Below are 25,613 nucleotides of genomic sequence, written 5' to 3' on the forward strand. Positions count from 1 at the left end.
AATATAATTTGTATTTGACCATTTAAAAAGTCAAAAAGTCAAAAATGAAATAGTTGAAGTTACGGTAATTGTCCGGAAGCATTGTGACAATTTGCTAAACTTTCAGCTACTATTTTGCTTGTGCCACTGCAAGTGTATTTTTTGTTTTAAATTAACTAGTTAGCTAGGTCACTAAGCTAGCGCAAAAAGAGAGGAGATGATACAGATGCATGCACTTTACTTTCTATAATTTGCTACCGAGGACCATGTAAATATTATGATACTAACCACAACACATGCTAGTGAATGTGTGTGTGGAAACAATTATTTCCACAGGGTAAGTCGCAGTTGCTGTAGCTTCTGAAATCAGCACCTTTTAATACAACAAAGTTATCCTCAAAATATCTGCTTGCTTAGATCGCAAGATAAATTTGAATCTGCATTTTAAAATCTTTCTGTGCGTATATAATGTAGAATACTGTATTAGTGTGACCACTGATATAAAGATGTCTGTAAATATAGTGTGTTACATACACCAATCAGCCACAACATTAAACCCACCTGCTTAAACCAGTTGTTTCATGATTAAAATTTCATGTGATATGTGTACTTATATAAGCAAATAATCATGAGTGAATTGCATTCAAAAGTTACATTTTTTAATTCAAATGGAAATCTTGTAAACTCATTGGGCCGGGGGTGCATTGTTTTGTTACTTAAATATCATAGTACTTACTGGTGTTCATGATCTTAACAGGTCAACAGGTGCTCCAGGAGAAAAATAAAGACCACCTGCCATATTTAAAAATGCAACTGATCTTAAATCAGTTTCACCATTCTTTCCTCCATTGGAATTACATGGCACTGCATGTGGTTAAACTTCTGCAGGGTTGCGTGAGCAGATTATGTTTTTTCTTTCCAGCTTGCCGTAGCAACATTGCCCATAGTTAAAAAAACAAGGATGAAAACAAGAAAGTCAGAGTTGTTTTTTTATTTATTAATGATTAAGATTAGGATTAGGGGAACTCCATTTGAATAGCTGCTGACTACACAGGTTAGCTAAATATATGTTTGCTAGCTAGCTACATGACCAAGCAACCATAGGTGACAAAGTTTGTCTAACTTTACTGTTCAAACTATCTCACATTACAGCATGATCAAAGGCAGTTACTAGCTAGCTCTGCCTATTCTGCTAGCTATGATAGCTATCCATGTAATTAATGTAGCGGCGGGCAGTGAAAGAGAATGAACAGAGAAGATGTTATGCCTCATGCCAGGATGTGCTAGCCGTTGATAGCTGCAAATCTGTAGGGGAGCGTGTCTATGTTCCCACAGCTCTATGTTCCCACAGCCCTATGTTCCCACAGCTCTATGTTCAGTTGACTTCACACTCAGCAGGCTGCTTGCATGGGACCTGAAGAAATCCAGTGTATGTTTGTGCAATTTAGACACAGTACACGTTCAATTATCTATAAGTGTTTAATGAACAAGCAAACAAGCGAAATAAGAAAAAAAAAAAAACACTATTGATGCAGTTCACTTAAAACTGGAAAGGGCTCTACATCAGTACTTTTCAACCTTTTATGTGCCAGGAACAGGCATCTGCAAGTGCTGTCTTTTGAGGACTATTTTGACATCTAAATATATAAAGTTCAGTTTACACGATCAATAATAAACATTTAATTTTGAAAAAAAATTAAATCTTAGAAATGTGGGAACATAGGGCTGTGGGAACATAGGGATGACCCCATTTCAATGATCATGAATGTTTCATTAAATGTAGAACAAATGGACAGAAAAATTATAGCATAAAAGCCCTCCCAAAACATTTGTTTCAAACGTGTATACAGTACTGTGCAAAGTTTTAGGCAGGTGTGAAAAAATGCTGTAAATTAAGAATGCTTTCAGAAATGTTCATAGTATTGGCTCGCTGCTCCAGAGGGAGGGACTTGGCAGGGTTAGTAGATAGCCGCACAAAACAAGCACCTCGGGCGCCTCGGAATCACGGTTACAGCTAGGGAGGCGAGACGGCTTGAAGAAGGCGTGTCACTCTCCCGTTGGCCGCCGAGGGACGGGGTGTGGGCGGTGTATCTAATACTAGCTCTAATTGAATCAGACGGGGTCCAATTGGCTACCAAATTGGGAGAAAAAAGGAAAAAAAAAAGAAAAAAAAAAGAAATGTTCATAGTTTATTTTGATCAATTAACAAAATGCAAAGTGAGTGAACACAAGAAAAATCCAAATCAAATCAATATTTGGTGTGACCACACTGTGCCTTCAAACCAGCGTCAATTCTTCTAGGTACACTTGCACAAAGTCAGGGATTTTTTAGGCATATAGTCAGGTGTGTGATTAAACAATTATACCAAAAAGGAGCTAATGATCATCAATTTAATATGTAGGTATGTAAGTATAGCTATCGTTGTTTTTACTGGGATCTGTTTCATCAGACGATGCTCACCTGTGAAATGGTAAAAAGGTCATTTTTCCCTAACAAGGGACACATCAGATCTTGATGAACGATTTATTCAAGTTGAAAATCTTTACTGATGTACATTTTATAATTTGTTGAGAACAAAATGACTTCTCAACGGTCAAAGGAAAGATTCAAAATCACACCGAAAATCTAAGTAAAAAATGTAAACCACTGGCTGATCCAACTTCAGTGAATTTTATCACGGCAACTCATAATGTGACTCAGTAGTTTGTATCGCCTCCACATGCCTGTATGCACTTCCAACAACGTCTGGGCATGCTCCTGATGAGTCGCCGGATGGTGTCCTGGGGGATCTCCTCCCAGACCTAGATCAGGGCATCAGTGAGCTCCTGGACAGTCTGTGGCGGCACTTGGCGGCGTCGGATGCACCGATACATAACATCCCATAGGTGCTCAATTGGATTTAGGTCAGGGGAACGTGAGGGCCAGTCAATGGCATCAATGCCTTCCTCATCCAGGAACTGCCTACACACTCTGGCCACATGAGGCTGGGCATTGTCCTGCACCAGGAACCCAGGGCCCACTGCACCAGTGTAAGGTCTGACAATCGGTCTGAGGATTTCATCCTGGTACCTAACAGCAGTTAGGGTACCGTTGGCTATGACAAGGAGGTCTGTGCAACCCTCCAAGGATATGCCTCCCCAGACCATCACTGACCCACTGCCAAACCGGTCATGCTGGATGGTGTTACAGGCAGCATAGCGTCTCCAGATTCTTTCACGCCTGTCACATGTGCTCAGTGTGAACCTACTCTCATCTTTTCCATTTCCATTGCACCTGTTGTCACTTTCTTTTGCACCAAAGCAGGAAAGCAGGTGAAATTGATTCACAATCACTTGTGCTTCCTAAATGGACAGATTGAGCAGTGTATATCGTTTTCCCCAAATGGGTGCAAGAACCCGGCACCTCAGATTGTGGTATCACACCTTGTCCCGCTACACCACCAAGCAATAGGAAACACACTGAAACGTTAAGGTACAACTTACGAAGACGTAGCGTTAAGAAGGCTTTGAGACACACAGCCGTGCTAGATTTGAATGATTTGTAGTTTTTTCCACAGCAATTACTTGTTGTTCGCACAACCACCACCGGGCTGCATATGTGAGCACTCAAATCTACAGCAGTCTGAAATACTTGCAGGTTCCAATGGTAGGGGGGCAGCAGTGCCCTTTGTCATCATGAAGAGCTGGTAAGTCTGTTTCCAGAAGTAAATACAGTACCAAAATACCTCAGATGGGTGCAAACAGCTAGCTAGCTGGCTTTTTGACACATCCCTTGACTAACCAGCATATTGTCAGCTAAATGTATTGCACTGCTTTTTGATTCATGTTATGCTTTTCAACTTCTATAGTAGTCACAGGGTGGCCTGTAGCGTAGTGGTTAAGGTAAATGACTGGGACACACAAGGTTGGTGGTTCTAATCCGTGTAGCCACAATAAGATCCGCGCAGCCATTGGGCCCTTGAGGCCCTTAACCCTGTATCGCTCCAGGGGAAGATCGTCTCCTGCTTAGTCTAACTGTACGTCACTCTGGATAAGAGCATCTGCCAAATGTAATAATGTAAAGTGCTTTACATAATTTTTACGACTTTCAGATAGAACCCTGGGCGAATGTCATGTATGTAGCCTATGCTTATGGAACCAGTCAAAATGCAGGAGAAAGAAACTCTGAATAAATTAATCAATAAAGACACAACAAAGAGAACCGAAGGGTGACATAATTTCCTCTGAGTTCCGTGCCGGGAGAACATTTCCTGAATGATTTCCCCATGATTTAAACAACCTGCGATTATAAGGAGCATGTCTTTAGTACAATTACGAAGCTTTAATGTTATACATTTATGCCTATTCTCTCAATCATTGCATTCGTGTGCATTCATTGATTTCACATTATGCGATAACAAACTACAATTCCTCCCTATTTCACTTCGCCATGCTAACAGTTTCTGTTCCAGCAAAGCAGTGTACCATAACTTCTGGGCTTCTCAGAACTACACAACACAACCTAACTTGCTAGGTACAGTGGCTTTGTGTTTCATTTGGCGGTTTGCTTCTTCGGGAAGAATTTCGCCAGCAGGGAAAAAATACTTGTGAGGTTCCGACAGTAGGGGCAGTTGTGTTGCATTTCAGCCTGAAACAGGTGGTGCAGTCATTTGTAGCAAGACTGCCAAAAATCCATAGTGGTTTAGGGTTTGCTTTTCACTCCACCAGGTTATCGGGTATCTTCAACCTCAGCACTTAACCTCGTTACCACTGGCATTTTGTATATAACTTTAAAAATATATACAATGTAATATTTTTGGCATCTCATATATAACTATAAAAAGATTTTAATCAATACCATAGTGGGACTATCGCTGTCTATGGATGGTGCGACATAAACTTTCAGTTCCGTTGACCATAATCAAATTCTTTTGTTTTTATTGTTCTACTGACAAAGTACTGTTAATAAGCAAATTGTATGGGTTAGTGCTACTGGCTAGCTCCATCCTACTAACCTTATATGGGGACCAGTAAAGGCCAACAACTTCCGGGTACAGTGGTACCCATTGTTCTATGAGTTATTAGCGAGCTTTAAGCTCTATGGGAATTGGATTTTATCCAATCTCGAGACTGAAAAACGATCTACGCAACGCCATCTTGATGGCCAATCAGGGCAAAGATGCGCTTTAGCGACCGAATTTACATACGGTGGCTATATAAGCGACATCGCAGGCCGTCATTCTTTCTTCGAGACAAATTTTCAGCGAAGGAAAGAGACAGGGCCTGTGAAGCTTAAAGCTCGCTAATAACTCATAGAACAATGGGTACCACTGTACCCGGAAGTTCTATTTCTTTATTAGCTTCACTTTAAGCTCTATGGGAACCCTATAGCCCACGCCCTGTCGTCAACATCAGCCCCCTGATGCAGAACAACAGGCGATGGCAGTGATAGCCAATCAAGAGGGGCTCCCCTCAATAGCCAGCCCTTTTTTATGCATGAAAAAAAGGGGGACTGTATAAACCGAGGAGCCACAACCATCCCCAGCGCTCGGTTCATGTAAACCAGCTACCGAATACCCAAGCCGGGAGATGGCCAATATAAACATGCACGCCTCTAGCCACCGCGTAGAGGCGTTGCACATAATGTGTTTGAGCAGCAGCTACGTCCGATTGGACGCTGAGCTCAGGACTGCATGCGCCACCGACGGTGTCGATGCATCCAGCAGATAGAAACGCACAAAGGCGCATGGCGAACTCCATGACGCCGCTGTACAAATGTCCTGCACACTGACCCAAGTGCCCGAGAAGCTGCCATGCTTCGAGTAGAGTGGGCGCGAACCTCCGACAGAGGGGGCAAGCCCATACACTCATACGCCCAGTTGATTGCGTCAGTAAGCCAATGGGAAAATCTCTGTGCCGTAACAGGTTTTCCCTTAGCAGCAGCACCATAACAGACAAACAGCTGATCTGCTTGTCGAATAGGCTGCGAACGTCATGCGTATATCGACAGAGCACGCACTGGGCAAAGTTTATGCAGCATAGCATCCTCCTCATCGTCATGAGGAGGGGGCTTGAAAGCCACCAGGTCCAATACCCGTGAGCGGAAGGACGTGGTGATAACCTTCGGGGTAAACGCAGGGTTCGGTCTCAGCACGACTCTGTCAGATCCTGAAAAGGAGAGACAGTCCGGGTGCACAGACAAGGCGCATAAATCGCTTACTCGCTTAGCAGAAACTAGCGCAGTAAGCAGCGCTACCTTAAGGGACAAAGCTCTCCACTCAACGCTCTCCAGCGGTTCGAAAGGAGGGCTGCACAAGGCTTTTAGTACCACCGTTAAGTCCCACTGCGGAACACGGGGTGGGGCCACGGGTTTCAGACGCCGGACGCCCTGGATAAAACGCTTTACCAGGGGGTGGGCAGCCACCGTAGAGCCACCATAGCCAGTATGGCACGCAGAAATTGCGAAGACATACCCCCTTAACGTGGACAAAGATAACCCCTTATCAAGTAGGCTCTGCACAAAGTTGAGCACTACAGATACAGGGCACACCAGGGGGTCCTGAGAGCGTTCGAGACACCAAGTCTCGAAGGCCTCCCATCTGCCTTTATAAGCCATTGTAGTTGAGATAGCGCGAGCATGCTGTATAGTATTTACAGCTGCCTCGCTCAATCCCATGTTCACGAGCCTGCTCCTAACAGGGGCCAAGCCGTGAGGCGCAGCCTGCTTGGGTGGGGATGAAAAATGGTCCCCGCCCCCTGAGACAGGAGGTCCCGGCGCTGGGGAAGTCGCCACGGGACGCCGGTCAGCAGCAGGGCTACATCGGCCATCCACTGTTTGTGCGGCCAATCTGGCGCGATCAAAATCAGGGGTTTCCTCTCCTCTCTCGCTTTGGCTAGTACCTGCGGTACCAGACCAAAGGGAGGGAAGGCATAAAGGAGGCCCTTGGGCCAGCAATGGGCTAGCGCGTCCACTCCCAGTGGGGGCGAGCCGGTTGCTGTCATCGCAAACCATAATGGGCAATGCGCATTCTGTCGGGAGGCGAATAAATCCACTCTCGCTTTCCCAAAGCGTGACCACACCTCCGCTACCACGAGTGGGTGAAGACACCACTCTAGGGGGGAGGGACCGCCCCGAGACAAGAGGTCTGCGCCGCAGTTCAGCTGCCCCGGGACGTAGAGCGCCCGTAAGGAGCGAACTCGCGGGTATGCCCAAGTCCAGATCCTCACCGCCAGCCGGTGTAGATGTGGACATTTGGTGCCGCCCTGTCGGTTTAGGTAAGCGACTGTCGCTTTGTTGTCGCTTCTGATTAGAACGTGTCTGCCCCGAAGAAGGGGTTTGAAACGTTGTAATGCAAGCCATACTGCTGTGATCTCCAGCACATTGATATGAGGCAGAGGAGGGTTCCACAACCCGCTCGCCATCATTCCATTGCAGACCGCCCCCCACCCCTTGGTGGAGGCGTCTGTGTATACAGGGACATGAGTGGAGATAGCGCCCATTGGCACACCGACACTCAGCATTCGCCCATTTCGCCAGTGCGAGAGTGCTCTCACAACCGACTGCGGAATGCGAAACAGCTTTGCGCGGTCTCTCATTGGATCGAAATGCATTCGCTTGAGCCAGAATTGCACCGGTCTCATGCGTAGCAATCCCAACGGAACCACGGCGATTGCTGCCGCCATTAAACCCAACAGGCGCATAATCGTGATTCCACTGATGCAGCGACCTGGGAGAAGCGTGGCCTCTCAGGGAAGCAATTCTCTCCTGAGAGAGACGCGCCGTCATTGACAATGAGTTCAGCCGGAGCCCTAGGTACTGAACACACTGGCTCGGGGTGAAAACACTCTTGTCGCGGTTGATGGTGAAACCCAATCCTTCGATGTGGGTTATCAGCATCTCTGTGTGTTTCGCAGCCAACTCCCTGGAAGGGGCTAACACAAGCCAGTCGTCCAGATACGTTAAAACACGTATGCCCTGTTGTCGCAACGGGGCGATAGCAGCCCGCGCCACCATTTCGAAGGTGCGGGGTGCCAGGGACAGACCGAATGGGAGTTTGGTAAATTCGTACACTCTTCCCAGAAAAGCGAAACGAAGGTACTGCCAATGGCGCTGTACAATGTTCACATGGAAGTAAGCGTCTTTTAAATCTACGAGCGTGAACCAGTCCCCTTGGCTGATTGAGCTCATTACGCGCTTGTGCGTTAGCATCTGAAAACGTCGTTTCACCAAATGACGGTTCAGAGCTCGCAGGTCCAGTATTGGTCTCACACCGCCGTCTTTCTTTGGAACGAGGAAATAAAGGGAATAAAACCCTCGCATTTCGTCGTGTTTGGGGACTAGGCGGATCGCGCTTTTTGCCAAGAGAGTCTCTATCTCTTGGGAAAGTGCGCTGTTTAGATGCAGGGGCATATTCGTTTCCCTTACTCCTACAAAAGGAGGAGGGGGGACAGCAAACTGTAACGCGTAGCCCGCTCTGATTACAGTACTGAGCCATGGCGTCAGCTTGCACTTCCGAGTCCAAGCACAAAGGTTGAACGCGGACCTGGTTGAAAGCAGTGCAGACTGTACCACGGGCTTCTGAATCTGCAGAAGCCCGGCTCTTAAGTGGGGGCGGGGTCGAATTCGAGCCAGCGACCTGGTGCTTATCTGTGATAGGCTGACGTAGAGTCCTGGCCGGCTTAGATTCTGAGCCGGCGAGGACTCCAATACTGCCTGAATGTCGGGGGAAAAGGCCCCTTTTGACTGAGAAAGCACCAAGCGCTGATGCCAGCTTTCAGGCAGAGGGCAAGGGAAATGTTTGTGTAACAATAGGGGGAGTGTGCTTTGTGACTGTAAGGGCGAAACTCGCTCCCGAGTAGGCGCTAGTAAAGTCAGTGATACAGGAGGGGTGTCCGGTCCACTCGACCGGATCGCCTCTATGACACTCTCCCGTGGAGATTCAGGAACGCTTCTGGGCTTTCGATTGAGGCGGGTGAGCCCTGGGTGCAGCAGGGTTGAACGGCTTCGTCCAAGCCTTGCCGCTAGCAATAGTGCGGCGAGTCTTAGACCACGAACGGCGATCCTGGCGTCTTGCATCTGAAGCAAGAGGCAGGTGCTTCTGCAGAGTGGGTCTCTCCTTATCCAGTCGCTTAAACCTCGCTATCGCTTCGGTCACCGCTGGACCGAAGAGACCGTCGAGAGAGACTGGGGCATCGAGGAGGGGGACCTTGTCCGCTTCAGGGAGTGCCGAGTTCGCTAGCCATAAGTGCCGGAGAGAGGCTACACTCCAGCCCATAATCCGTCCAAAATCCTGTGCCAACCCCTGGGTGAGGTGCAGGATTGCGCCCGCGTTCTTCCTCAGCTCGGCAGAAACATCATCTGCGAGGGAGGAAGTAAGGGACTCGATCAAGTTCGTCTGTGCTATCGCTAGGATAGCAAGATTGTTCGTCGCATCGGCGCCTTGGGAACCGCAGATAAACGAACGTTCAGACAAGGCAGCTGATATCTGCCCAGACCGAGTGGGAAGGTTAGGCTTCCTTGCGCTCCACCTTGCTGTGGGGGCGAGGAGATGAGTAGCCAAGGAATCTTCGAGTCGCGGAACCCCCTCCGTCTGAAGCTTTTGTCGGCCTGACACCACCGTGAAAGGCGAAAAAGACACTACCGGGGCTTTCGTAGAGAAAGGCTTATCCCAGGTTAGCTGCACGTAGTGCTGTACAGACGGGCAGACGGGGGTCGGTTGCACACCGTGTCTCGGTGTGTCACGCCTGTACACTGGAGCCACCAGCTGGTTTACAGGCGCTGCAGGAGGAGGGGGCCAGGGGAGCTCCGCTCTGGTCGCCGCCGCTTTCATCACGACCGGAAAGTCTTTCAACAGGGAGGGGTGGTGCTCCAACTCACCCGTCGCCGTTGGGATGGCGACAGAGCCGGAAGGCTCCAAACTGTCGTCTGGAAGCATCTCCTGGTCACTAGAGTGGAGAAGGAGGTCGTCGTCCTCGTCCCCAGAGCTGTTAGCGAGGGTTAGGAGCGCCTCTTCCAGATGGGCCGTGTCAGACGGAACCCTGCCATCGCGCAGGTTCGGTCTGTCCTCCTGAGAGTGCATGGCAAAAGGCTCCGGGAAATCAGCCCAACTGGCGTCTTCGCGGTGCATGCTTGCCCGGCGCAGTAGCTCCTGCGCCCCGAGTGCAGCGCAGGCGGTGCAGGTCACCTTAGTTAAGGCCGCGAGAGCATGCGTCTCGCCGAGACACATAACGCAAGCAGTCCGTACCCTCCACGGCTGCGTCGCACCCTTGGCACTGCTTCATGGCGAATCTTCGAGCTCGACGTAATCTAGCGAGGGCCTTTGAGTCGGGAAAAAAGCCCCTTCCTCACAGCGGCGCGTTTCTGCTCGCAGACGAAGAACTTCGGCGTGGTAGAAACGTAAGTCTCCAGCTAGGTTGCTAACCTTGCGCTGAAAATTTGAGAAGAAAGAATGACGGCCTGCGATGTCGCTTATATAGCCACCGTATGTAAATTCGGTCGCTAAAGCGCATCTTTGCCCTGATTGGCCATCAAGATGGCGTTGCGTAGATCGTTTTTCAGTCTCGAGATTGGATAAAATCCAATTCCCATAGAGCTTAAAGTGAAGCTAATAAAGAAATAGAACACACTAGCACTTAGTTCTTGTAAGTTTTATCACCACTGCTGTGAAGTAAAAAAGTGGACAAACCACGTTTTCTGTGAGAAATGTATTGTTGTATTCATGTGCACGCACAGCGGTATACATTCGAAAGCTCCATTTTGCCCTCCCTACAGTTAACAAACTTAACTATAATATATTACTCGTAATAGTACATCCCTGTCCGGCTTTAGAAGCAAATATCAACAGCTAACGTTGCCAAGCTAACTTTAAAGTTACAGGAGCACTGTCACGCTTTCAGTTGTGCTTATTTGGATTAAATGCTTAAATTATATGTGGAGGCATTTTTTAAATCACCGACAGTGTAGCCGTTTCCTAAATATGGGGCAAACCGTCTCAAAACAAACACGACCAGTGACATCACTGGATGTGTTTGGCTTGAATCTCCAACCTGTGTTTCACAGAAGGTAACGGGCGCTCAAACTCTTTGAACGCAGGGTGGTTTATGGATGGCTACTCATCCAGGCGATCACATGACACTCCTGGAAAATACAGTAACATTAGCATACAAATATCACCTACCTTGGCAAGGCTGAGCGATATGATGGACAGCTCTGACAGACGAGCTATTCAATTTTGATGAAGAAACAACCTTACATTTTTGAACCAGGATTTACAGAGGAAGAATTGCGTGAGTGAGAGAGACAGACAGCGAAGGAACACAGAGTTTGCATCACTGCCAATAGTAACTGATCGAACCATTGCTACATTCTGCAGTACTTACCAACTTCTTCTGCAGCAATAGGAAGATTATTTGTAAGTAGTATCCACAGCCAAGATACAGCTTGTTAGCTAGATATTTACTCACTTGTTGCTTAGTTGCCCTCCTGGACCCCTTGTCTCTGTCGATCATGCAATTCTTCTTCTGTAAATTTCGTTTCAAAATCTGCATCAGCCATTGGACACTGAGCCATTGTAATTTGTGACAGCTAGTGTTGCCAACTAAGGTCGATTTGTTGCTAAAAGTTGCTAAATGACAATGTCATTGACGTGATGACGTCACCACGTAATGACGTAAAAATGTGTATTCGCAATGAATGTGTTTAAATGATTTGGTTTGTCTCGTTGAGCGCATGTTACTGCAGCTGCTGTCATCCAACAATGGAACAATTGCTGCTAAATACCCTAATCTAATCCTATTAGTGCTAGCTGGGGATACACCGCCTTACGACCCCGTCCCTTGGCGGCCCAGTAGGATCTTGCGACCCTGAGAGCGACGCGCCTTCTCCAAGCCGTCTCGTCTCAATTAGACCGTTACTCCGAGGCACCCGGGGCACTGTATGCGCCGATCCCGCTAACCCTGCCAAGTCCCTCCCCTGGAGCAGCGAGCCAATTATGCCGCTGCACGAGAGCCGGCCAAAGCTTTTTGGCAGGACCAGGAATCAAACCCCGGTCCTCGGTGTGCTACTGCAACGAACTGCAACTGCAAGTCCGAGTCACAAGTTGCTTAAAGTTCCAAATACATTTTTAAAAGTAGCAAAATGTGCTGCTTGGTTGGCATCGCTGTCGACATCGTTCAACTGAAACAAGCCTGACAGTGCTCCTTTAAGTTGATATCCATATCCTGACTTCTTGTTAGAGGAAAAACACATTGCAGATACAAACAAACCAATATCCACGTCCCAATGACATGATCTAAAAACGAGGCTAAACTTGACATTCTCTTTTTTCTTTGCGTGTCTTTTCTTATAGAGACGTGCAGTTATTACTCAATATTGAGCCTACAGCAGATAGTAGCCTACACTGCAATGCAATGTAAATAGTGCACATTTTTAACAGCTAGACTTTGACCGTGGAATGGTTGTTGGAGCTAGACACAGTGGTTTGAGTATCTCAGAAACTGCTGATCTCCTGGAATTTTCACTCACAACAGTCTGTAGAGTTCTGCGGGCAAAAGTAACCACACATTAGAACAGTGGTATGCAGAAGAGCATCTTTGAACCCACAATGCGTTAAACCTCTAAGGTAATAAATACCTTTTAAAGTGCTCATTGACTGTATTTTGCTTCCAGTCTATACAATACAACACATCCCTTTTAAAGGGAAATTAACCTTCTCCTGGTAAAAATTATGGTGACCTTGAATATTAAGGACTACTTTTGTTACTACAGTTACGGCGATTAATTTAATGTTTGAGACTAGACTCTGGCTTCTGCTTTATTCTAGTGTGGGCTTATGTCGCATTTTTAAGATCTGGAATCTTAATAGTATGAGAGATGGCAGCATGAAGTTAGGCCACCCCCATTGAGACAGGCGGACACACAAACACCCCAAGGAGTTCCTGCTCCTTTTCACACCTGCAGGCCACTGTGAGCTAGTTCATTCCTATGGCCAAATGGTGAATGAGGAATGAGGAAGTTTCCTGACGAGGGAGGGGCTATTCAATCCAATATTAAATGCTACTACTTTAAAACTCACATTCGATTGGTTCTTGCATTTAATTTCACTGTAGCGTGGTTGGATTGTTCTAAAACCACGTGAACTTATTCACTTTGGGAATTCACGTCAGCATTCATTAGCATTCATTAAAGCCACAGATAATTTGCAGGGCCTCAGGTGAGACAGTGTTAAGACTTCTTCACACTGACTTGCAGCAGCTTCAGGAGTTTCAAGGGAGAAACCAGCAGTGTGGTATTGTATTAACATAACTTATTACTTAAATTGCTTTTATATTACATTAAATTATCTATATATGAGCTATTTATGGCTAGTAACTGGGTTGTATATCGCTAATACCTGACACGTGTGTTTTATTCGAATTGGAGCAACCTGGAGCTAGTTTGAACAGTTAAAACTGAACAATTTCAGAATATGACTATAATTTGCAAATGCAATGGATACATTTGAAAAGGGGTGTTAATGTAATACATACTGTTATTGAATGGAATGCCATGACATATGTCTAATTTTTGTGTGTAGTGCTGTGAGGAGAATCAAGAAAGAATATGGAAAATGAATCTATGGTGACATCAATGATACTGACTGCCTTTTATGAAATGGAAGACCTGAAGTATTTATACTTTTTAATTTTCCTTATTGTGTACCTTACCATTATTGCTGAAAATATTATTCTTATTGTTGTCATTTATGTTAATAGAGCTCTGCATGAACCAATGTATATTTTTGTGTGTAATTTAGCATTTAATGAATTGTATGGCAGCACAGCTTTACTACCCCCCATTCTGAGTAATTTAATGTCAAGCACTCATGAAGTATCTCTGTCCTGCTGTCAAGCACAGGTCTATTGCTTACACACATATGCAATAAATGAATTTACTATTTTAGCAGTGATGGGTTATGACAGGTATGTTGCTATTTGTCAACCCCTGCAGTACCACAGCATCATGTCTGCTTCGAAAGTACTTAAGTGTGTTGTATTATCTTGGCTACTCCCCATTATTGCATTTGGACTGTTTTTTGTTCAAACACTGCGCCTGAAATTTTGTGGAAAAATAATAGAGAGGGTGTATTGTGTTAACTATTCACTTGTTAAGCTCTCCTGTGCAGATACCACCATTTCCAACATCATTGGATTGTTTGCACTGGGTGTCTACACTTTTCCACAGCTTGTAATTATACTTTACTCATATATACACATTCTTAGGGTCTGCTTGTGCTCCAAAGAATCACAAATGAAAGCGCTGAAAACATGTAGTCCGCACCTATTAGCCATGATTAACTATTCTGTTGGGATTTTTTTTGAAGTGTGTTATAGCAGACTTAACATGAGTTATATACATTATGGAGCTCGCATATACTTGTCTCTGCATTTGTCATTATTTCCTCCCATCCTAAACCCTATCTTATACGGAATGAGCATCCAAGCCATACGAGTTCAGATATTTAAACTGGCCATGCTAAAGAAATGTAACCTCAATATCCCATGAGACCAGATTGAAATAATTCCTCAACTTGCCATAGTTTTTAATTAGATTTTCAAAATAAGTGAAATGATGCATCTCCATATTCTATTCTGGAGCTTGATACTGCAAATCTGGATTTCATACAAAAATTTAAATAAATTAATCCATGGAATGGGTGGACATGCTTTTCTGAGACTGCATGCTGGATCGCATCTGGCACCTCATGCATTTTACTCTAGTCTATTCAGTTTACCAGTGACCATATCATTTCTATAACTACAGTGGTTTCATCTATCATTTGGAGCTTCTGTCTCAGGAGATCTTGGCTGCGTTTTCCGATAATGGAGACTCGAAACCTTTCTAAAGTTGTTTACTTTTCTAAGTGTGTTCCCCGAACTATCCCTTAGGAAGTTGCTTAAGGGATAGCTTCTACATGGAATGTTACTAGGCCCATCGATGGCCCCAGGATCGATTATTCCCTCCATACAGCGACTGCTTGGCTGCGTTATGAGAGAAAGTCGAAATACTTTAAAATATTGCATTTATCCCGACTTGAGGGAACGTATTAATATAATGAAAAGCTCAGAAACTGAACGATCCAACCATATACACTGCTCAAAATAATTTGAACACTTAAGGGTGTAAGGGTAATTTTCTTAATTGATTCTTAATTGACAATGTGTGTTAACAAAGACAATCACATGATTACAAATAACCTTGTAGTGATAATCCTTATTACTATTATTATTACTACTTATTATTAAATGCTTACTAGGAGTCTTTCTCTGTCTCTCCAGCAGACAGACAGCCTTTGACCTTAATGTCTCTGCTTCTTAGCTAGCACATTCCGGTCTTACAGCAAGGTCAACAAGGGGTATTCAGAAGACAAAATACGGATAAATGTTAGTGGTCAGCTTCATGTCTTTTTGTTTTGGTAAAGCCCCCCCCTTCTGGAAAAGTGTGTAAAAGAGTCTTACTATGTCTGATTCAAATCAGAAAGCCGGTAAGCTTTCTCACTTTCTGTTATTTCTTTGCAAATAAATATGAAAGTTAAACTCAAGTATAGCTATCGTTGTTTTTACTGGGATCTGTTTCATCAGACGATGCTCACCTGTGAAATGTTAAAAAGGTCATTTTTCCCTAACAAGGGACACATCAGATCTTGATGAACGATTCATTCAAGTTGAAAATCTTTACTGATGTACATTTTATAATTTGTTGAGAACAAAATGACTTCTCAACGGTCAAAGGAAAGATTCAAAATCACACCGAAAATCTAAGTAAAAAATGTGAATTTTATCACGGCAACTCATAATGTGACTCAGTAGTGTATATCGCCCCCACATGCCTGTATGCACTCCCAACAACGTCTGGGCATGCTCCTGATGAGTCGCCGGATGGTGTCCTGGGGGATCTCCTCCCAGACCTAGATCAGGGCATCAGTGAGCACTGATGCACCGATACATAACATCCCATAGGTGCTCAATTGGATTTAGGTCAGGGGAACGTGAGGGCCAGTCAATGGCATCAATGCCTTCCTCATACAGGAACTGCCTACACACTCTGGCCACATGAGGCTGGGCATTGTCCTGCACCAGGAACCCAGGGCCCACTGCACCAGTGTAAGGTCTGACAATCAGTCTGAGGATTTCATCCTGGTACCTAACAGCAGTTAGGGTACCGTTGGCTATGACAAGGAGGTCTGTGCGACTCTCCAAGGATATGCCTCCCCAGACCATCACTGACCCACTGCCAAACCGGTCATGCTGGATGGTGTTACAGGCAGCATAGCGTCTCCAGATTCTTTCACGCCTGTCACATGTGCTCAGTGTGAACCTACTCTCATCTTTTCCATTTCCATTGCACCTGTTGTCACTTTCTTTTGCACCAAAGCAGGAAAGCAGGTGAAATTGATTCACAATCACTTGTGCTTCCTAAATGGACAGATTGAGCAGTGTATATCGTTTTCCCCAAATGGGTGCAAGAACCCGGCACCTCAGATTGTGGTATCACACCTTGTCCCGCGACACCACCAAGCAATAGGAAACACGCTGAAACGTTAAGGTATAACTTACGAAGACGTAGCGTTAAGAAGGCTTTGAGACACACAGCCATGCTAGATTTGAATGATTTGTAGTTTTTTCCACAGCAATTACTTGTTGTTCGCACAACCAACACCGGGCTGCATATGTGAGCACTCAAATCTACAGCAGTCTGAAATACTTGCAGGTTCCAATGGTAGGGGGGCAGCAGTGCTCTTTTTCATCATGAAGAGCTGGTAAGTCTGTTTCCAGAAGTAAATACAGTACCAAAATACCTCAGATGGGTGCAAACAGCTAGCTAGCTGGCTTTTTGACACATCCCTTGACTAACCAGCATATTGTTTGCTAACTGTATTGCATTGCTTTTTAATTCAGAACCCTGGGCGAATGTCATGTATGTAGCCTATGCTTATGGAACCAGTCAAAATGCAGGAGAAAGAAACTCTGAATAAGTTAATCAATAAAGACACAACAAAGAGAACCGAAGGGTGACATCATTTCCTCTGAGTTCTGTGCCGGGAGAACATTTCCTGAATGATTTCCCCATGATTTAAACAACCTGCGATTATAAGGAGCATGTCTTTAGTACAATTACGAGGCTTTAATGTTCTACATTCATGCCTATTCTCTCAATCATTGCATTCGTGTGCATTCATTGATTTCACATTATGCGATAACAAACTACAATTCCTCCCTATTTCACTTCGCCATGGTAACAGTTTCTGTTCCAGCAAAGCAGTGTACCATAACTTCCGGGCTTCTCAGAACTACACAAGACAACCTAGCTTGCTAAGTACAGTGGCTTCGTGTTTCATTTGGCGGTTTGCTTCTTCGGGAAGAATTTCGCCAGCAGGGAAAAAATACTTGTGAGGTTCCGACAGTAGGGGCAGTTGTGTTGCATTTCAGCCTGAAACAGGTGGTGCAGTCATTTGTAGCAAGACTGCCAAAAATCCATAGTGGTTTAGGGTTTGCTTTTCACACCACCAGGTTATCAGGTATCTTCAACCTCAGCACTTAACCTTGTTACCACTGGCATTTTGTATATAACTTGAAAAATATATACAATGTAATATTTTTGGCATCTCATATATAACTATAAAAAGATTTAAATCAATCCCATAGTGGGACTATCGCTGTTTATGGATGGTGCGACTTTCAGTTCCGTTGACCATAATCAAATTCTTTTGTTTTTATGACGAAGTACTGTTAATAAGCAAATTGTATGGGTTAGTGCTACTGGCTAGCTCCATCCTACTAACCTCATATGGGGACCAGTAAAGGCCAACAACACACTAGCACTTAGTTCTTGTAAGTTTTATCACCACTGCTGTGAAGTAAAAAAGTGGACAAACTACATTTTCTGTGAGTAATGTATTGTTGTATTCATGTGCACGCACAGCGGTATACATTCGAAAGCTCCATTTTTCCCTCCCTACAGTTAACAAAATTAACTATAATATATTACTCGTAATAGTACATCCCTGTCCGGCTTTAGAAGCAAATATCAACAGCTAACGTTGCCAAGCTAACTTTAAAGTTACAGGAGCACTGTCACGCTTTCAGTTGTGCTTATTTGGATTAAATGCTTAAATTATGTGTGGAGGCATTTTTTAAATCACCGTCAGTGTAGCCGTTTCCTAAATATGGGGCAAACCGTCTCAAAACAAACACGACCAGTGACATCACTGGACGTGTTTGGCTTGAATCTCCAACCTGTGTTTCACAGAAGGTAACGGGCGCTCAAACTCTTTGAACGCAGGGTGGTTTAGGGATAGCCACTCATCCAGGCGATCACACGACACTCCCGGAAAATACGGTAACATTAGCATACAAATATCACCTACCTTGGCAAGCCTGAGCGATATGATGGACAGCTCTGATGGACGAGCTATTAAATTTTGATGAAGAAACAACCTTACAGTTTTGAACCAGGATTTACAGAGGAAGAATTGCGTGAGTGAGAGAGACAGACAGCGAAGGAACACAGAGTTTGCATCACTGCCAATAGTAACTTTGATCGAACCATTGCTACATTCTGCAGTACTTACCAACTTCTTCTGCAGCAATAGGAAGATTATTTGTAAGTAGTATCCACAGCCAAGATTTTGATACAGCTTGTTAGCTTGATATTTACTCACTTGTTGCTTAGTTGCCCTCCTGGACCCCTTGTCTCTCTCTATCATGCAATTATTTTTCTGTAAATTTCGTTTCAAAACTGTAACTTCAGCAGTCTGCATCAGCCATTGGACACTGAGCAGTGGAGGCTCCTCCATAGAGGTGGAGGAGGCCTGGCCTCCCCAATAATTTGAGAGAAGAGAGAGATTTAAAAAAAACAATAAATATATTTATTTTATTTATTTATTTTAACAAAAAACATATTTTTTATTTTTTATATTCATATTATTTTAGTTTTGTTCATAAATCTAAATTTTCCCATGGCTAAAACCCAATATTGCAATTGTAAAGCAACAGGCCAGATTTCCCTATCAGTTTGTATTAAGGGAGGCCAGGCCTCCCCTAGGAAATTAGCTTTTCATAGAAGTCAATGTAATGCATTTTTTTTCATGCCAATATGTGATTGGCCAGATCACTGAAAATGGGTGGGCAACGGAGGCCTGGCCTCACCATGCATTGTGTCCAGGGCTGAAAGATTGACATTTTGTTCGTCCAATCACATGCTACTGGTTCATTTGGAATCAACTATCCTTTCCTTTCCTATTCAACACAGAAGCCATTTTGAGAATTCGCTAGTCACTTCAGTCAAACAAACACTCGCCATAGTGTCCTATCAACTTGTGCTTTTCAGGAAATTTAGAGAACACCCCTGGCTATCATCCCTGGAGTTTATAGCTCATTTGGCCAAACACTTTTGCTTAAAACTACCTCGGAAGTCGGCGAGATTCTAGCGCAATTTGAGATCTTGGGCTGGAGATATGCAGATTCCAGATACTAAGGAGTGAGAATGACATTCAATAGGTCATGTTAGACACCTTTTGGGATTTATTGAACAGTTTTATTTTTAATGTAGTCCATTTTGTTTTATTACAAGTCAATTTAATAATCTTCCATATCAAATTACCGAATTGTTGCTCTGTGAGGAAATTCACTCTAAATACGAATAGAGTGCTGCCCTCTAGTGGATAACGTTAACGTTAGATAAAGCCAACTGGAACCATATTTTTACATATTTTATATTAAATATATTGAATAAAACTACATACTTGATTAAATTGGTGATTACATGTTGAGGCTGTAGAAGAATGAAAAATGTAAGCTAAACAAAATTGTTTTTAACTACATAATTAAAATTCCTGCCTTTTACACATGTTCACTTGGCATTTATATTACATCCAAATGTCATTTCTCAGCTTAATTATCAGGCAGGCTCATAGACTTACAGCAATGTCATTTCTTCAGGAAGGCACAAGGCTAAGCTCTGCACAATGAATTTCATCAGCCAGAACTTTCTGACTGTAGCTTACACTCCAAATAGTATGCCTTTGGCCAGCACAAAGACAGATAAGAGAACAGGGAACATTCCATCGCGAGTGAAGTGAGCAAGCGGAAAAAAATGGCCTCCTCAATTCTGGAAGTCACCAGCCTCCACTGACACTGAGCCATTGTAATTAGTGACAGCTAGTGTTGCCAACTAAGGTCGATTTGTTGCTGCTGCCCGGCTACTGAGCTGAGTCGTCACTACGGCTGACATCACTCACAATGCACTTTTGCAGCCGTTTTTGCGTCATTTTGTGGGAAAATATGTGCATTTTAGCATTTGAGCTAAATACCCTATCTAATCCAATTAGTGCTAGCTGGGGATACACCGCCTTACGACCCCGTCCCTTGGCGGCCCAGTAGGATCTTGCGACGCTGAGAGCGAGGCGCCTTCTCCAAGCCGTCTCGTCTCAATTAGACCGTTACTCCAAGGCACCCGCGGCACTGTATGCGCCGATCCTGCTAACCCTGCCAAGTCCCTCCCCTGGAGCAGCGAGGCAATTATGCCGCTGCACGAGAGCCGGCCAAAGCGTTTTGGCAGGACCAGGAGTCAAACCCCGGTCCTCGGTGTGCAACTGCAACGAACTGCAACTGCAAGTCCGCTGCATCTTAGCCTGTTGCGCCATTGAGTCGCAAGTTGCTTAAAGTTCCAAATACTTGGTTGGCATCACTGTCGACATCGTTCAACTGAAAAAGCCTGACAGTGCTCCTTTAAGTTGATGCGCCATATCCTGACTTGTTGTTAGAGGAAAAAGAAAGGGTTTATTTATCCACATTGCAGATACAAACAAACCAATATCCACGTCCCAATGACATGATCTAAAAACGGTCTATGTGGCTAATGAGAAACAAACTAAACTTGACATTCTCTTTTTTCTTTGCGTGTCTTTTCTTATAGAGACGTGCAGTTATTACTCAATATTGAGCCTACTGCAGATAGTAGCCTACACTGCAATGCAATGTAAATAGTGCACATTTTTAACAGCTAGACTTTGACTGTGGAATGGTTGTTGGAGCTAGACACAGTGGTTTGAGTATCTCAGAAACTGCTGATCTCCTGGAATTTTCACTCACAACAGTCTGTAGAGTTCTGCGGGCAAAAGTAACCACACATTAGAACAGTGGTATGCAGAAGAGCATCTCTGAACCCACAATGCGTTAAACCTCTAAGGTAATAAATACCTTTTAAAGTGCTCATTGACTGTATTTTGCTTCCGGTCTATACAATACAACACATCCCTTTTAAAGGGAAATTAACCTTCTCCTAGTAAACATTATGGTGACCTTGAATATTAAGGACTACTTTTGTTACTACAGTTACGGTGATTAATTTAATGTTTGAGACTAGACTCTGGCTTCTGCTTTATTCTAGTGTGGGCTCATGTAGCATTTTTAAGATCTGGAATCTTAATAGTATGAAAGATGGCAGCATGAAGTTAGGCCACCCCCATTGAGACAGGCAGACACACAAACACCCCAAGGAGTTCCTGCTTTTCACACCTGCAGGCCACTGTGAGCTAGTTTATTCCTATGGCCAAATGGTGAATGAGGAATGAGGAAGTTTCCTGACAAGGGAGGGGCTATTCAATCCAATATTAAATGCTACTACTTTAAAACTCACATTCGATTGGTTCTTGCATTTAATTTCACTGTAGCGTGGTTGGATTGTTCTAAAACCACGTGAACTTATTCACTTTGGGAATTCACGTCAGCATTCATCAGCATTCATTAAGGCCACAGATAATTTGCAGGGCCTCAGTCACTGAGACAGTGTTAAGACTTCTTCACACTGACTTGCAGCAGCTTCAGGAGTTTCAAGGGAGAAACCAGCAGTGTGGTATTGTATTAACATAACTTATTACTTAAATTGCTTTTATATTACATTAAATTATCTATATATGAGCTATTTATGGCTAGTAACTGGGCTGTATATCGCTAATACCTGACACGTGTGTTTTATTCGAATTGGAGCAACCTGGAGCTAGTTTGAACAGTTAAAACTGAACAATTTCAGAATCTGACTATAATTTGCAAATGCAATGGATACATTTGAAAAGGGGTGTTAATGTAATACATACTGTTATTGAATGGAATGCCATGACATATGTCTAATTTCACAACTTTTGTGTGTAGTGCTGTGAGGAGAATCAAGAAAGAATATGGAAAATGAATCTATGGTGACATCAATGATCCTGACTGCCTTTTATGAAATGGAAGACCTGAAGTATTTATACTTTTTAATTTTCCTTATTGTGTACCTTACCATTATTGCTGAAAATATTATTCTTATTGTTGTCATTTATGTTAATGGAGCTCTGCATGAACCAATGTATATTTTTGTGTGTAATTTAGCATTTAATGAATTGTACGGCAGCACAGCTTTACTACCCCCCATTCTGAGTAATTTAATGTCAAACACTCATGAAGTATCTCTGTCCTGCTGTCAAGCACAGGTCTATTTCATGCACACATATGCAATAACTGAATTCACTATTTTAACAGTGATGGGTTATGACAGGTATGTTGCTATTTGTCAACCCCTGCAGTACCACAGAATTATGTCTGCTTCAAAAGTGCTGAAGTGTGTTGTATTATCTTGGCTACTCCCCATTATTGCATTTGGACTGTTTTTTGTTCAAACCCTGCGCCTGAAATATTGTGGACAAACAATAGAGAGGGTGTATTGTGTTAATTATTCACTTGTTAAGCTCTCCTGTGCAGATACCACTATTTCAAACATCCTTGGATTGTTTTCTCTAGTTGCCTACACTTGTCCACAGATTGTAATTATACTTTACTCATATATACACATACTTAGGGTCTGCTTGTCCTCCAAAGAATCACAAATGAAAGCGCTGAAAACATGTAGTCCGCACCTATTAGCCATGATGAACTATTCTGTTGGATGTTTCTTTGAAATGTGTCAAAGCAGACTGAACATGAGTTACGTACATTATGGAGTTCGTATATTCATGTCCCTGTATTTTCTGATTTTTCCTCCCATCCTAAATCCTGCCATGTATGGAATGAGCATTAAAGCCATAAGAGTTCAGATTATTAAACTGCTCAAACTGAAATCTGAAATAGCCCCAGCTTCTCGTGAGGTAAATATCAATTCATTCTTTAGATGTTGATGTTTTTAACTTGAGTGTTTATTAAATAACAATGGTGTAATGCAATATTTCAGATAATTTAGGAACTGGAAAAAGTCTTTATTTATTTATTGGTTTGCATATTACTTGAGCCCTGATTGTCGTGTTGTATACTTTTTCTTCAGGATGTTTTTAACATTGATGCTTACATTTATTTAAAACTGAAGGAACTGGACTGTTCAATCATTATTCAGTCAAGGACAGTAAATAAAAACTTTTGAAAAGAAGTTGTGGAGAATCTGAAAATGAGGTTTAAATCATTTTGAGGACATGCCAAGTTGGTGGAGCCAAGTTGCCATTTAACGAAGGGTTTACATATTTCCATGGCTACAGGCTACAGGCTAAGATGCTGCAAACCTTGCTGTTGCTGTTCCGTTCGTTGCAGTTGCACACCGAGGACTGGGGTTTGATTTCTGGTCCTGCCAAAGGCTGAGTTTGGCTCACACGGAGTGGTGTAATTAGCTCGCTGCTCGAGGGAGGAGGGGGGAGGACTGTCACTCCCCGGATTGTTAGATCCATTCAAGGTGCCAGGGGACATGGTCATATGTATGCGTTGTATCATAGGTAACGTGGGTAATTGGTGTAGATAGGGTACAATTGTAAACCAAATTGGGAGAAAAAGGGAAATATCTGAAATATATTTATTAAAAAAACAAAATGCAACTTTAGCAAAGAAGACACAGTGAACTCCACTTTTTCACAAACACTGTCAAAAGATTTGTTGAATTTACAGCTGTGGTTGCCAAAACATCAATATATAACCCATTACGGTTACAATACCATCAATTTCACAGTCAAGAATTGTTGTTTGTTTACAGTGAATGTAGCACCTTTATCCACGCTGTACAGTTCATGCTTCTCATTCACCCATTCACACACACACACCCACACACCAACGGCGATTGGCTGCCATGCAAGGCACCAACCAGCTCATCAGGAGCAATTGGGGGTTAGGTGTCTTGCTCAGGGACACTTCCACAGACGCTGGGCAAGATCAAACCGGCGACCCTCTGCCAGACCCTCTGCCAGACGACAGCTCTTACCTCCTGAACTAATGTCGCTCCATGCTCATTAACATTTATTGTAAAATGAAGTACTAATTGTAAAACGTACATTAAGAAACTATTTGCATTTACATTATGTCTGTGAAAAACACAGTACAGTAGAGTGGTTTAATTATTACAACACAGTACAATTTTACAGTAAATTACTGGCAGCTGTGCTTGCCAAAACCTCAATGTAAAAAATATGGTGACAATATTATAACACATTATGGTATGCTATTTTGGTTACCATTGATTTCACAGTTTTTCTGTTTTTACCATATAAGGGTCATTTTCTTAATGTTTTCTTAATTGACAATATGTGTTAACATAAAGACAGTCACGTGATTAAAATTAACCTTTTATTTTTAATCCTTATTACTATTAGACCACTTTCTGAATGAAGTGCATACTAGGAGTCTTTCTCTGTCTCTCTCCCAGCAGACAGACAGCCTTTGACCTTAATGTCTCTGCTTCTCCTAGAAGGGGGTAGCTAGCACATTCCAGTCTTACAGCAAGGTCAAGTTTATCTGGAGACTAAATAATAATAATCTTAGGTTGTCAGCATCATGTCTTCCTTGTTTTTGTCTCTGCCCTTGTGGAAAAGTGTGTTTAAGAGTCTTACTATGTCTGATTCAAATCAGAGAGCCGGAAAGCTCTCTTACTTTCTGTTATTTCTTTGCAATTAAACATGAAAGTTAAACTCTATTAATAATCCAGACTACTATTGTAAAACATAAAGACACTGTAAACAATATACTTACCGAAACTAACTGTTTGGAACAAAACTGTATGTTTGGCATCATTGCCTTACTGTGGGATGAAGCACCAACCAATGAGTTTGGATGCATTTTTAACTTGAGATAATAAGATGCACTTATTTATTCTGCTGCTGCTATCAGCAGTTACATTGTCAATGAAGACAAGTGTGAGCCAGCACCTGTGGCAGCCATACATGCCCAAACTATAACACACCCCAACCCCATGTTTCACAGATGAGGGGGGTGCTTTGGTTCTTGGTAGGGATGTGACAAATCATAGTCTTTTGTTAACGTTATGATCCCATTTTGAAAATGGTCAACCATGTAACCGATACTCATGACTGTATCTTATTTATGAGTAGCCTGACTAAATGTAATTGCATTTTCAAACTTTATTTAATATAGGATCATTTAAATGTCAACATTGTTAGTCAGATAATAGGCTAATTTATACGATACGAATAATGCAGTACTCCCCCCTAGTAACAATACTTGCTACTTGTTGCGGGCCGGGACCACTCGCAAATGTTACTTCTTAACCGGACAGCTTCACAGGAACTAGCCTGAAATAAGAGACACACACTGCGCTCAGAGAAATGCACTCTGTTTAATGGACAGATGAGACTGATCTTTCAACATCAAAC

At 43.4% G+C, this 25,613-nt stretch overlaps 2 protein-coding genes across 2 annotated transcripts; both read left to right on the forward strand.

Moving 5' to 3' along the window:
* Window positions 1–13,558: 13,558 nt before the first annotated feature.
* Window positions 13,559–14,500, forward strand: LOC133133341 (olfactory receptor 6B1-like). Its single transcript, XM_061249442.1, has one exon. It carries the CDS (start codon window positions 13,559–13,561, stop codon window positions 14,498–14,500), a length of 942 nt encoding a protein of 313 aa, XP_061105426.1.
* Window positions 14,501–22,172: 7,672 nt separating this feature from the next.
* Window positions 22,173–24,215, forward strand: LOC133133342 (olfactory receptor 5AR1-like). The gene is made up of 2 exons (XM_061249444.1): window positions 22,173–23,117; window positions 24,147–24,215. Exons 1-2 carry the CDS (start codon window positions 22,173–22,175, stop codon window positions 24,213–24,215), a joined length of 1,014 nt encoding a protein of 337 aa, XP_061105428.1.
* Window positions 24,216–25,613: the final 1,398 nt, after the last annotated feature.

The sequence above is a fragment of the Conger conger genome, chromosome 7 (assembly GCF_963514075.1).
Source record: "Conger conger chromosome 7, fConCon1.1, whole genome shotgun sequence".
Taxonomy (NCBI): Eukaryota; Metazoa; Chordata; class Actinopteri; order Anguilliformes; family Congridae; genus Conger; species Conger conger.

What these genes read in the sequence shown, in the direction of transcription:
- LOC133133341 (XM_061249442.1), top strand. Translation starts at nt 13,559, where the DNA reads ATGGAAAATGAATCTATGGTGACATCAATGATACTGACTGCCTTTTAT.
- LOC133133342 (XM_061249444.1), top strand. Translation starts at nt 22,173, where the DNA reads ATGGAAAATGAATCTATGGTGACATCAATGATCCTGACTGCCTTTTAT. An exon ending in TAGCCCCAGCTTCTCGTGAG is followed by an intron (nt 23,118 to 24,146) that starts GTAAATATCAAT and finishes ACACTTCCACAG; the next exon opens with ACGCTGGGCAAGATCAAACC.